The sequence below is a fragment of the Cyrtonyx montezumae genome, unplaced genomic scaffold (genome assembly GCF_038088225.1).
Source record: "Cyrtonyx montezumae isolate F1298 unplaced genomic scaffold, pur_monq_1.0 scaffold_7, whole genome shotgun sequence".
Lineage (NCBI taxonomy): Eukaryota > Metazoa > Chordata > Aves > Galliformes > Odontophoridae > Cyrtonyx > Cyrtonyx montezumae.
This window is the reverse complement of record NW_027072078.1, coordinates 2,383,463-2,397,662: the sequence shown is the minus strand read 5'-3', so window position 1 is coordinate 2,397,662 and position 14,200 is coordinate 2,383,463. Positions and strand designations below refer to the sequence as shown.

Genomic DNA, 14,200 nt, shown 5'->3' with positions numbered 1-14,200 from the left:
TTAAATAATTGGTAGCACTGTGCCAGCCCCCCCCCCAGCCTGTGGAAATGTGATTCCCCCTAAAACAGGATGCACACCCGGGCTGGATTCACACACAGTAATTAACACCACGCGCTGCTTCTGCAGGGAGGGGACAGGGGAAGCCTGCACTTTGTATTTTTAGCACTGCTAATAGCTGCAGGGTTTTATTCCTGTCTACGCCTTGATTGTGTGAAAGTCTGCAATGGAAAGCACTACAGGGTTAGGAGAAAAAGAAAAGGGTTATTGTATTTACAAGGAATCAAGTTATTTACCTTCCAGAAAGAAGGGCGGCACTGCATCACACAGAGCACCTTCGCAAATTGCACGGAGCTGCTGGAGGGAAACGTTTCAGCGCTCTTTAAATATTACCTAATTCCTGATAAAAGACAGAGGCAAAATAAATAAATAAATAAATACAATAAAAATCAATGCAGCCTCTTGACAGGAGCGTATTTCAGCAGGAGGACAGCGCTGCGGGGTCCCCAGCTCCCACCCGTGGGGCTTTTACAGGGGCTGCTGGCATGATGCCCACCTCCCCGCTGCGCTTTGTCCTCCTGCCCAGCAGCTCAGCCACAGAGGCTCGGCTGGGGGCACGAGCCGGTGCTGTCACATGGGGCTGAGCAGCGCAGGCAATATAAAGGTGGTGACATGTGCCCAGCAAGCTGTCCCCACGCCAGGAGCACCCAGCCCTGCAGCAGGAGCGTGGGATGCCCATGTCCAGGGCGGCCTCGCAGGGACCAGCAGAGCCCAGCCTTTGCAGAGCCAGCCTTGCACCGCCAGCCCCTCGAGGTAGGTGGGACAAGGGGTGGGTTGGGACACCCCCACCTGGCTTCATTTTTCCTTGGGTGCAGACCTTAAATCCATCATGGGTTCAGTCTGAAGCCGGGAGCAGCTGGCCACCCGCCCTCGCATTGGGGGCTCCTGCGGTTTTTCCGCTCCCGGAGGGCAGCTTTAAATCACACGTGCACATCTGGACCCTGATGGGTTTTTTTTTTACACCAACCAGAGCCTGTGCGTTTCAAAGCTTTGGGGTTGGCAGAAGCGACCACGGTCTGAAGTCTCTGCAGCACTACGGTTAGGTTGCTATGCTGCAGCTCATGGCAGTGGCTTAGGAGGCAAGCTCTTGCTTCAGTCATTTGGATTTTGCATATTGCCATGAGTTTTCCTCGTAACGCAGAGCTGGCACAGACAATTTAAGTCATTATTAATAGATATACTTGATCCGAGGAAGTAAAATGCTTAATGTTGTGTTAAATGAGGTGTACTCCACAAACACTCGTATTCGAGGAGACGGTTAAGATACTGCCCCACGTTGGAGATTAACGGTTGCTATCACTAATGGAGTGATCACCCTTTTCTCTACCGCATTTGGAATAGCTATGGGTATCCCTGTAAGCCACCCTGTAGATGAAGGTGATCCCAGGCTAAATTTGGGGCAGAACCAGGCCCTCATGATGCACAGAGGCCTTGATAGCAGGGTGGACAGGTGGCACAACCCAAAGCTTCATGCCACACCTCCCAGCCCTCCACCACCCAGAAAACATAGACACACCCAATGAAAGCTTGTCCACGACTTTTAAGACATCAGGGCAAAGCGTGGCTTGCATTAGGAAGAAATGTCTCACCCCGGGGGCACTGAGGCCCTGGCACTGCTGCCCAGAGGAGCTGTGTATGCCCCATCCCCAGCAGTGCCCATGGCCAAGCTGGATGGGGCTCTGAGCAGCCTGATCTGTGAGAGGTGCCCCCACTCACAGCAGGGGTTGGGAGGGCTCTGGGATCCATGCCAACCCGAGCCACCTTGTGGTTTTACGATTGACCCTAGACACCCAACCAGGGATGACTTTCCCACTTGCAGTCAGCCTCAAGATGCTCTCTGCAGGTGTTCTGCCTGCCAAATCCCCTCTTCAGTAAATAATTCTTCTTCATATGATAATTTTATACCCTTAAAAACATGAGAATACATTTACACCCTGACAGCACGGTCTACCTACATCAGCAGAAAAAGGGCCTGGCTTAGCTGGCTTGTGCATGAGGTAACCAAGACAGGCTCCTGTGCTCGTGCCACACAGACACAAAGGGATTTTTTCTCCTGCTCTCACCACTCCTGACTATTTTTAACTCCCTGCAAGGGCTGCTGTTGAACCTGTCATTAGCACGACCCAAGAAGTGAGTGCTACATGCAAGTAGATGCTGATCATAAGGCTCACAAGAAGGGGTCACGGAACATTTCAGTGTGTTCCCAGTGACACTTTAACACCTGAGATGCAAACACACACATTTTACCCCTTGTAAAATTATCCCAAGTCTGACCTAGAATACCTGAGCTCCCCAGCATCACAGAGGGTGTGGAAACCAGAGGTGGTCTGGGGAAGGCGATGCCCTGGGTGGCCACTGTTGTTGGGCAGCCAAGCAGCCAAAGACACAGAGCTTTGTGCAACCAAAAGCCACACGACACGAGTCACGAGACACCAGCTCTATTCTCAGCCCCACCATGGACTTCCCCCATGACCTTGAGGGAGCGAATGGCTGCAAGCCCCCTCCTTGGAGCCTGCTTAAATGGCAGCAGGGTGAGTCTTTTCTATACAAGGCACTGCAGGAGAAGCAGCTCTCCCTGCCAAAGGCTCTGGAGGGTTTTACCTCGCTGGGCTTTGCCAAGTGCTTTGCATCCTTGAGAAGACTTGGCACGCCAGCTGCACAGCGTTGTTCCCTGAAGCAAAGCACAGATCTTTTGGTGTAGCAGCGGTGAGATTGCCAACAGGTATGGAAAAGCATCTTTGAGAAAAACACTGTCTCATTTGGTTACTCTCTTATACAGAGCTCGTGAATGCTTATATGGGGTTGGAGCTGGTCACATTTCCCAGCTTAAAACAAGCACGTTCAAATCAGTCTGCCACCTGCAATTAGAGCAGCAATTGAATCAAAGAGGCGCTAACACACACAGCCCAGCGACCATCTGACCCTCTTTGTATCAGGAATCCATTATCATCTGACCCCTCTGGAGTTATAAATACAACAACAATAGAGCCTCAACTGGATTATAATTAGACAATGAGGACAGGACAAATGGAAACAGTGACCTATAAAAGCCCCTCTACCCTCCCAGCTGCAGGGGAAGCACTGGCATGGACAAGTTACCAGGACCAGTGACAGAGAGGCTGCAGATTTCTCCCAAACTGGATTCAGAGCACCCACTGACATCTCCTGCAGAGAAGTACTACCAAGCCCTGGTCACAGGGAACCTGAGGAGCCTGCAGGAGCTGACGGACAGATACTATGAAGATGTCAACCTGGTTTTTGAGATCAGTAAAAATGAGATGGAGTGGCAGGTGAAAAGCCAAGCATTTTATGGACTCTCAGGTAATCTTTCCTTTAAAAACCAGCCCAGATCAACCCCAGGTATTCACTAACCTAACCAAATGCACAGCACATTGTAGTGTATGGTGCTGCCTGTGTTGTAACCCGTTCCCAAGATGCTTCCTTTCTGGCTAAAGGATTGAATCCTGATGTTTTAGCAGGAAACACTTGGCACTCTGGTTGCTTTCTTCGTACTGCACGTACTAACACAGAGGGGCAGGGAAGCGTGAATAGTGTGTGCTCACATCATTTTCCAGGCTGGGATGGAGCACCCTGGGGGTTAGGCATGCTTGCAAGAGGGCTTGCAGCCCAAATTCCTCGGTGGCAGCCCAGAGAGGTCACCTCGTTCCTGTCTGGCAGGCATGAGATGTTGGGTTGGCTTTGTACCAGCAAGAACGGCTCCTCCTGTCCTGCCACAGGCAGAAACCAGTGAGCTGCCTTTCAACAGCTGCCCGTAGGAGAGAGGAAGGAGCAGAGCCTGCAGCAAGGTCTTACCAAGGCACTGATCTACCTGGCACGAGAGTCTTCCCATAACACACCACAGACAGCATTACCTGGGTTAGAACAAAAAACTTCAGCGTAACCAAACCCAACCATTAAACTTGACTCACCACCACCGAGCCATGCCCCTCAGTACCACAACCACATCTCCTAAATACCTGCAGGGCTGAGGGCTCCTCCACTTCCCTGGGCTGTCCTCATTCGTCTCCCTCGTCCCTGCAGGGCTGTGGTCGCTGGAGTACAAGCAGGAGCTGAGCACACCGCTGTGCATCGCTGCCAGCCGCGGCCACACCGCCTGCCTGCGGCACCTCCTGCACCGCCAGGCTGACCCTGACCTGGCACCAGGGGGCTGGGCCCCTCTGCACAAGGCGTGCCGTGCAGGGCACGCTGCCTGTGTCGAGCTACTGCTGGAGCACCAGGCTGACCCCAACCTCCAGAGCGATGAGGGGCTGGCCCCGCTGCACCTCTGTACCACCCGCAACTCGCTGCGGTAAGGAGAGGAGCTTCCCCCAAACCCACGCGTGACATCGGCGTGCTGCCAACTGTCCTCACAAAGAGCCCCATCCTGCTCCTGGATTGGTGCAGCAAACATTTTAGCTGTCACACCAGGGCATCCTCCCCAGCTGCATCCTCCTGCTTTGATAGCAGCCTGAAGGGCTGTTGCAATAAGGCTGGAGGAAGCTTTGCAGAGCCCTTTACAAGAAACACACGAGCCACCTGGAAGATGACATCCCTACACCAAGCAGACCGCACTGCACAGGTCCCCTTCCTGTGGGTGGGAGCATCCATGTGCTTCTTCATCCTCCTCCCATGAATGCTCTCAAAAAATCACCACGCTCAGGGTCACACGGCTGCCACACTTCCCCCTGGGAGATGCTTGGGGTTTGCCCTGCTGTGGGGCACGCAGACTAACCCTGTCTTTCCTGGTCCTCAGCCCCAGGGGACATTCAGAGCACCCACTCTTCCTAAAACCCCATCCTCTCCCACTACAATCTGATGTTTTCCCTGCACCTTCGTCCCATGGGTGGCTTCATCTCAGTTTGTACTATCTCAGTTCACCCTGGTTTACAAGGCTCAGCCACGTGCATCCTCTTCCCCTTTTCACCTGCATCACTCTCAGTGCTTCAGACACAGATGTTGCATTTTAAAATACACGTGTTTGCCCTCGCTGCGGGCTTTGTGCGTGCGTGTGTGTGTCTAGTTTCAGCCCAGTAGGACTTTAAGTGCCTGAATCATTAGGCCTGGGGAATCAGGATTTTAAAAAGAGCTCGGCCCCTTGATATCCTGATGAAACCGCTTAGGGCTGCGGCGAATTTCACTGCCTGCCAGCTTCAGTCAAAAGCCACCCTAGCTTCAAACCTCTCCCCTCGAGGCAGGCAGCGAGCTTAAATAGAAGTAGGTGTTGAAGGCAAGGTACCCACTACAGATCCAATGTATTGTGGGCCAGATGTCAGAGATCTGTTCAAGCAAGAGCTCCGCAAAAGAAAGGCAGCCAAGAGAGGAAAAGGTTTTCAGACATAAATATCTCAAACCCGTCATATAAATAAGAGCCTCTGCAATACAGCAGAAGACGCTCACCATTCAGCCCAAATCCCTGTATTAATCAAACGCAGCCTTGACGCGATGAGGGTTGTGTCAGCACACACAACACAAATTGCTTCCCAGGCTGGAAGGGTGAGGGAGGATGGCTCCAACAGCCCTCATCATTAATAAAGAGCTGCTTCTCCTTCCTTCCCTCGTTCTCTCCTGACCAACCCCCTCTGGAGATACAGCACAGTCCCCAAACCATTGCACCAGCATCCCCCAAAGCCCCACCCAGGGTGCTTGAAGCCCCTCAATCTAAAGGGGGCCGCCAACCTGGATGTCCCTCATCCCACAGAGCCCTGAGGGAAATACTGGGGCTGCCACCAGTCTGCATGCTGTTTCCCCCTAAGAGGTAGAGGAGGATGGCAGGTGAGCCAGCAAAAGGCAACACAGGGACCGGGCAGGTGCAACGTGGAAACAGCTGAGTTATAAGCCCTTGAATATTGGGACTTTATAATGGAAATGCTGAGAGACCCTTAACTACGCTACCCGGCTCTACGGGGGCTTCTACAATAACTAAGCCAACTCCCTTGAAAGATCAAAAATTAATAGACATTTCAGACAGGTTTTGAGGTTTCGACCACTGCTTTTCAATTGCAAAGACTTTGCTAAAGTTAGAGACTGAGGAGGTCAAGCTTGAGGTAACACAAACATTTCCTCTTTGATTAGGGGGAGACTACTTTACCCTGCCTTTTTTTTTTTTTTTAAGTAGTAGATTTTAGGTCATCCTTAATTTTTTACTGACAATAAAGAGCAGGTCATTGACCTACATAGAGAGCTATTTTATTTTTCTCCCTCTTGATAACAATGGCCAGAACACCAATGTGCTGGGTTCTTCTATATTCCCATATACTCGGCAATTCACCATGGGGGCAGGACTTAAAACCTTTGAGCCTCTCAGTGACTGGGATAAAAAAAATTATCTGGGCTTCCTTCCAGCCATTTGAGCTTCAGAATCCATGAGATTTCAACAAAAAGGATATCAGAGCTTTAATCTAGGAGCTTTTTGAAGGGATTTAAAAAAAAAGTTCCAGTAAAGTTCAGTCTTACCTTCTTCACTTTAGGAGCTGTTCATGCCAACGTCGTCCTATTTAGTAGAGTTCCTCTCCTTGACCTCTTTTTTACAGCAGAGATAATTAACATGGTGGGGTAAGATGAGTCTCTAAATTCACTGCACTCTCTCCCTGGCTCTCTCTCGTTTCCCTCTCAAGCCGGGATGATTAAAGGAGAGTGCCTTTATTGGCACCCCAAAAAATAAAATAAAAATAATTGAGGGGGAGAGGAAGAGGCTCTGCTCCCGGCAACAGTGAGTACAGGATGGCAAGCAGGCACGGGTCGTTTTAATGGAGTGCAGAAAGCATTCTTCCTTCATCCCACATCTCCTACGGCAATACCCACAGCAGAAGGGATGGCAAACTCTACCACAGGCACCATCCAAGCCTCTGCTCTGCAGTCCTCCTTCAGATCTGTGAGGTTGGAAACACTCTCTGAAGAGCACAGGTTTTCCACGTCCCAATGGGCAGGAGAGCCTCTCTGGAGGGAAGGCTCCCAGGGCTCCCCAGCCTCTATCCTGCAGAAGAGGGCTTGCCATGCCAAGGGTGAGAAGAAATGGAACTAAACTGCTTCTGCCCACGATGCCCTATTGCCTCTTGCCATGTTGAGCAAGGTGACTATGAAAACGGTGCTGATACTGAGGGCTTCCAGCAACCAGACACATCTGTTAGGCTGTCCCTCCAGCCAGAGCTACATGCTGGTGTGCCAAAAGCCCTGGGTCATCAACTCTTTCTCGCCTTCGTTGCGCTAATGCCACCCAAACTCTTTCAGAATTGTGTTTCTGGGGTACTTGGCACCCTTGGAAAGAGATGTATCATTTCTGGCTTGGATCTTTGTATTCACTTTTCTCCACCTGAGAGATAGAAGAGGAGTTGTCTTCTAGCTCTGACCTTCCAGCTCTGGGGACAGGAGATAATCCATGAGAAGGATCAAAGAAGAGGGGATTTTGCACCCAAGGGGCTCCTGGCAAAATAAGATGGGGCAAGGGGCAAGCACAGGAGCAGCCAGATCAAGGAGGTGCTTTTAGGCGAGGGTAGCTCAAGCAAAAGGCAAGTTTGGGATAACCCAGCAGAAAACAGGAGAAAGAACAGTCTCCCCCTGTCCAATCATCAGCCCAACCTCCACCATGCCCACTGAGCTTCTTCTTCAACACCTCCAGGATGATGGCACCACCACATCCCTAGTTAACCTGCTCCAATACCTACCAAGGAAGATTAGAAAGAGAAAGAAAAAAAAACAGGCAGCAAGTGGAGGACATTTGTCCTGTTTGCACAACACGTGGCACAGGGCAAGGTAATTCCTGGGTTGTGGTACCTTATTTCTCAGGGGAAAGGTGGGATGGAGAAAAATAAACCATGGAAACACTGTTTTCCAAAGGGAGGTATCCTAGGACACCCAACACATCGGAGGCAATGCAAGGAAAACTCACGCCATCCCCAGGAGATTTGGGGAACTACAGAAGAGACTGTTCTGCATTTGGCCCTATCAGAGTGATGCAGTCCTACCACAGCAAAATATATGTTCAGTGGCCCCCAGTGTAGGAAGTGGGAAGGATAGTACTATTGGGATGGCAGGGCTGTCCAGCCACGTGAGTTTTTGGCTGCCCAGTTTGGCTGTGTGCTGAAGAGGTTGCTGCAAATAAAAACAAACAAAAAAAAAAAAGCATGGATTTTAAAAGGCAGCATTTAGCATCATCTAGTGCTAAAACAAGTCCTCTGCTCCATCTGGCATTGCTGGAATACAAAACTCAGAGCATTCAGAGCCACTGCTTTGGAAATACATTCCCCACTCAGGGAAGGTCAACTCTATGATGGACCTTGGGCAGGAAGAAGCACACCCAGAGCAGACATGAAGCACAACACAATGGGATTCTTCTTCAGAGAAGAAAAAGACTTTGAAGAAGACAAAGGATGAGGTGTAAGACAGCTGCACACCTACAGCTCATGAAGACTTGGCTAAGATGTGCTCAGGCACTGGGCAGCACCCCTCCACATCCAGCCACCTGCCTACAGCACCAGCATCGCTATCATTCTCCAGGAGGCTTTCCCTAACAACTGGGTTCCCAAAACGCAGGAAATCACTGACAGATTAAGAGCAGTTCACTCTGAGCAGCCCTTGCCATGAAAAATAAGCAAGTGAAGGACAGGAAAGCCTCACTTCAGCCCTAAGGAAGGTAAAAGAAAAGCAGCAGCAAAACAAGCAGATTGCCATTACAAATACTGAGGGCTCACTCTAGTTTTGGGACAGAAAACTCCCTGAGCCTACCTCAGCCTTCCACTCCTCCTGGTGGATGCTCACTGCATCCCGTTTCAAACCAAAGCTCACTTTCCTAGCTTGGGTATGATGCTTCATACCCGTCCCTGACCATCATTTATTTCCACGGCATCTCCACGATATGCTGAGAGCTATGGCCAGTGCTATAAGCCAAAGGGAACAGAGCTACAGGCTCTTTAGAAGAGGCTCTTTTAGTCCTTTAGAAAGCTAATAGTACCAGGCTGGTGGTTTGTTTTGCCACCCCACATCTTTAGTTTGACTGAACTAAGCCCTTGAATTCTTCAGTACTCCTGGAAAAGCAAGGTAGAGGGATCCCAGACAACAGCAAGTTTTAGCTGGGCCTTGTTTGATGGGCCTTTAGTCTACCTTGATGATGAACAGGAAGATATGAACAGAAAAACAAGAAGACAGAAACACTGGCAAAGTGTTAGACTGAATGAGCTCATCAACAGAGATTACAAGCTAAAATAAGAGCATATAGCCAACAAACATGAATGGCATCTACCCTATCTACAGCCCCAGGCTGGCTGCTAACCAGCACCTGCTTTTGCCCCATACATTGGAACTGGAGGCACGTGCTCCTCACAGGGGCCCACAATTTCCAGAGGAGATCACCCCTTATTTATAGCTCCCTGCTAACATTCCAAAGGGAAAAATTCACTACCAAACAACTCAGGTTTCCTCCAGCAAGTTGGATGAGATGAAGCCACAGAACTCAGTAACAAAGAAATAAATCACTGATGAACAGCATCTGGGAAAGGTGGGGCTTCCACTCCGGTGTGTCTGGAAGAATATTTGAGATGTCAAGAGGAGCGTGACACCCTGCAGTATCAGCTGTCTTGCAGCAAATCCCTGCTCCATGGCACGCAACCACTGCAGCACGGCCTCTCCTCCCCAGGCTCTCCCTTCACACCTCCTAGCAAGGCCTAGGCTGCCACATGTTTTACCCCACAGCAGAAATACTTCTTCCCCATTTTTTCCATGCAGAATCAACATTTGTTTTGCACAGAGCACGTTATGTGAGGGTGCTGGAGCAAGACACAACATTAGCATTAAGGAAACCCCAAGAAATCCCAAAAGAGTCACCATAATCCAGAACAGAGAAGACAGGGAATCAAGGTGTGATTTGCTCCAACAAGATCTCCTCCAACAAAAATCTACTGGCCATTGGGAGTCTGCAAGACCACGAAGACACAGTGGTACAAACCATTGGGTAAAACAAGGCCTATGAGTGTTTTAGTGTATAATGGGAACTGTACAGTACACGGAACAGCTTCTGGGCAAATTAATCCCTTTCCAAAAGGAAACATAGGGACAACTATGCAGGATGACCAGCCCTGAACTTATCACTTGTGTAACAGCAACAGAACCAATGCAATGAGAAGGCATTACAAAGAAAGAAGAAAATTGAATGCTCACCCATTTCCGAGGATTTAGGCTCACAGAGAAGAACTCCAAAAGGAGGGATCCCCAACAAGAGATCCTTCCTAAGCGACAGCCAGCCCTTAAATGAGGTCTAAGAGGGGTGGAGCCAGGCCAGTCAGCCAACACTGCTTTCACCTGTGCTCCCAGGGCTGATCTGGTCTTCCTTTCAGGTGCTAAATCAGTGGTTCAGGCCATGACTCAGCAGCTGCCATACAACCTGTATTGTCAGACTGTGTTTTTTCCAAAGCCTAAATTCAGAGGACCAATTTTGGCCAATAGTCTCAAATGTCAATTAAGGAATGATAGACTAGCACAGAGGAAGCATTCAGTGTAAGATTCCTGTGCATTCTGCAGCCTCAGAACTAAAAAGACCAATTAAAAAGCTAGACCTTGGGGCTCTTTTAATGTCTTGCTAAAACACAGGATGCAGATGCAGTGCAGTCTGGCAGCATCTGGAGGCACTACACCTGCAAAGGCTGCAGGAGTAGCCTGGCTACAGTGTTCTGCAGCAGCTTCTCCAGCAAAGTGGGGCTTAGGACAAGGACAGTGAGTGCCTCCTTAGCAAGCCTCAGGAAGGAGTGCTTCTGCAGAACCAGTGAGCTTTAAGTAACCTTTATTTTATTTATTTATTACTACACTAATAATAATGTTATTATTATCCCCATGTATGTTACCATTCATCTGGGGCAGGCAAAACAAGCGCTGCCCTGGCACCGTGCTTCCTCCCCAGGGCTCCTCTTCTTCCCCAGTCTCTCCCGTTGGAGGGACAAGGACAGGACTCAGCTCCCACTCATCTCCCCCTCATTTTGCTTCTGCATTGCTGCATGACCCCTCTGGGGGCCCCAGAAGATGCCTAGAAATAGCTAAGTGCTTGGTGCTGCAAAGCTCAGCCCCTGCAGCTGGGTGGTGACATTACCATGCCTGTCCCCACAGCTCCCAACAGGAGACGTGCAGCCATCCTGATTTATTTGGACTGGCTGATCACATCTATTTACTCAAACACACACACTTGCAAAATCCACGGTGGCACACCTCCTTCAGCCTCTCCCTATCTGTTGACAGAAGGATTCCTGACCACAGGTGGAAAACCTCATCCTCACCGGTGCCCCAGAGACCACTTAGCTTGGATGTCAGCTTTGTGTTATACAGATCTTCTCCTAGGCACCCCAAGAGACGAAACGGTGGCCAGCAGAGGGACAGCATGAATGATGGACACCCCGAGTGCCCTCACCAACTGTGGGCACCTACGTAGCTGAGAACCCCAATCCCCTGGTGGTGCTGGGACAGCAACACTTTGGTGCTCACGGCAGTCAAAGAAAACCATTCATGAATGATACTGGTCAAGGGCAAGAGGGAGATGCTGTCCAAGCCCCCACTAGGGTGGGGGTGCAGAGCAGCACTCCCCAGCCTCTGCCGCATCCTAAAATCAATGGTTGCTCCTCAACCCCATAGCCCCATAGCATCCCATCCCCAGCCCTTCCCCATCCGCTCTACAGACCCCCTCCCCTTCCCCCCAACACACCCCCAATACCGTGGCTTTACAGATGTGCCGAGCTGCTGCTGAAACACGGAGCCATCGTCGACCAGCCCAGCGAGGACAGCGGGGAGACAGCACTTCACGTGGCCGCCAGGCACGGCCTCTACCACCATGCCCACCTCTACCTGAAGCACGGGGCGAACGTGGATGCCCGCAGCACCCAGGGCGAGACAGCCTTGGGTTTAATCTGCAGGCAGGACCCAGATGCTGCTGAGGACGCCCTGCAGTTGTGTCGGCTGCTTGTTGTGCACGGGGCCAAGCTGGATGCACGCGATGAGCTGCAGCGGAGCCCTCTACACGAGGCCTGTGGGGCTGCCAACGCCGTGCTGGTGCAGTTCCTGCTGAGACGTGGGGCAGATGTCAATGCCATTGACTACAATGGCATCTCCCCACTGGGCTGTGTGCTGCAGACGGCTGCCTTCAAGCAGGAGCTGAGGCCACACCTGGTCGTGCAGCTGCTGCTCAACTATGGATCCCAAAAAATATGGCCCCACGCCTTCGCCAAGGTATTGGTGTCAGTGCAGTGGAGACAAGTTGGGCTGCGGGTGGGCTGACATGGCACGGTGTGTGGGTGTTTGAGATCAGGATTCCCTCTTGTAGGGTGAATAACCTGAAAGAACAGTACCCATACAACATGCTGAAGGTGGATGGTATATTTTTGTGTGGCTTATCTGGGTGGTGTACAGACAACCAGTAAATAAAGAAAGGCTCACCTGTCACTGATGGTCAAGGCTTGCCCAAAACTCCACAGGAGAGGGATCTCCAACATGAGATCCTTCCCCAGTGGTGGTCAGCCCTTAAATGGGGTCTGGGAGAGGTGGAGCCAGACTCCACCCCTTCTGGTCACACAGGTGCACTGCCTTCACCTGTGCTCCTGCAGCTGACTCAGTGCTCACCTCAGGTGATCCATCAGTGGTTCAACAGTTCCCATATACCTCTGCTAGGGTTTGTTGGGAAATACCCTTGTGAGCATTGAGTCCAACCACCACTTAACGATGTCCCCCAGTGCCGCATCCACACATCTCATATATACCTCCACTGCTGCTCTGGGCAGCCCCTTCCAGTGTTTGATCGCTCCATCCAAGCATTAATTCTTCCCAATAACCGATCTAAACCTCCCCTGCTGCAACCTGAGGCCGTTTCCACGCATCCTAATGTCACTGGCTTGGCACATCAGCCATCAGTGCAGTCTTGTTATGGCTGTGCGTCTCATTGATTTTACATCAAACAATCAAGAAAATATTACCCAGGCTTAACACGCGCAAGCCAAAAATGTAAACAAGAAGCAAGAGCCACATCCAGAGGGGAAGCACCGCCACAGCAAGGCAGGTCTACAAATGCATGTCCAGTGTACGAGGACGCTGGATCAGATCCATATGGGACCCCCCCAGCCATGCTCTCAGACCCCAGCAGGGAGGGATGAGCCTCATCCACAGCTAACAGAGGATCTGCCCAACTGGGAAATACCATCTAACCCCTCTCAGGCCCCCGTTTCTTCTTTACCCATGACTAGGTGCTGAGGTCCTGCGCAGCCGTGCCAGAGATCATTGAAATCCTCATCAACTCCTACTCGCAAATCCCCATCTCCGAGAAGTGGGTGGAGGCTGTGCCAGAGGAGGTCCTGCAGGTGAGGCTGGGGGCAAGGGGAGGCAGCACATCCTGACAAACGCAACCAAATGGGTTCCCAGCCAGAGATTAGAACACTAAAAGCTTCTCTCAGGAGGGAAAAAGAATGAAAAATGGAAAGTAGAAATAAGCATAGTCGTCAGCATCGAAGTCCAGTTAAACGGAGCACACCTGACCATCTCAGCAGTGCACCACCAAGCACCGACGGCGGATTGCTTGCTTCCTCCCCTTAGATCTCCACCTCTTGGCTCGAGCCAGTAGTAATAATAATAATAATAATAATAATAACAGAAAAGGTGCTCATGTGTTTTCCCTGCCTCTCTGTGCAGCAGCACCAGCCGTTCTACGAGTCCCTTTTCCAGCTGTCAGGCACAGTCCGCTCCCTGCAGCACCTGTGCCGCTCCACCATCAGGAAGAAGTTCGGCTGCCGGTGCCACTGCCTCATCCCCTCGCTGCCCGTGCCCAAGCCCCTGCTGGACTACCTGCTGCTGGAGCCCGAGGGAGTCCTGCTCTGAGGGCACAGCCTTCCTCTGCACCTTCCCTGCAGCAGCATCCGTTGATGGCGGCCGAGTGGAGGAGCCGCTGCTGTCACGACAGATCGGCGTCCGGGACTTCTGAAATGTGCTTTCAGCTGCAACTTGGGATGGATTTTTCTGTCTGTTTCTTTCTTTTCTAACTGTGCTTTCGGTAGATTACTAAGAGGAATAAAATGATGAGTGGCTGCTACAAGTGATGGTTGGGACCACGGGGCTCACGGAGCTGCGGGCTCCCAGGTGTGGGAGGATGCGTTTTACATTTCTATGGGGAACTTTGTATGGAGGCAGG

The 14,200-nt window shown here is 51.0% G+C and overlaps 1 protein-coding gene across 1 annotated transcript; it reads left to right on the top strand.

Moving 5' to 3' along the window:
* Positions 1-631: 631 nt before the first annotated feature.
* On the top strand, positions 632-13,953 carry ASB18 (ankyrin repeat and SOCS box containing 18). Its single transcript, XM_065750794.1, is given in 7 exon segments — positions 632-775; positions 777-810; positions 3,229-3,378; positions 4,099-4,366; positions 11,757-12,255; positions 13,263-13,376; positions 13,705-13,953. Coding segments are annotated over 7 exon segments (1,395 nt in total). The 3' UTR covers positions 13,891-13,953.
* The last annotated feature ends 247 nt before the right edge of the window (positions 13,954-14,200 follow it).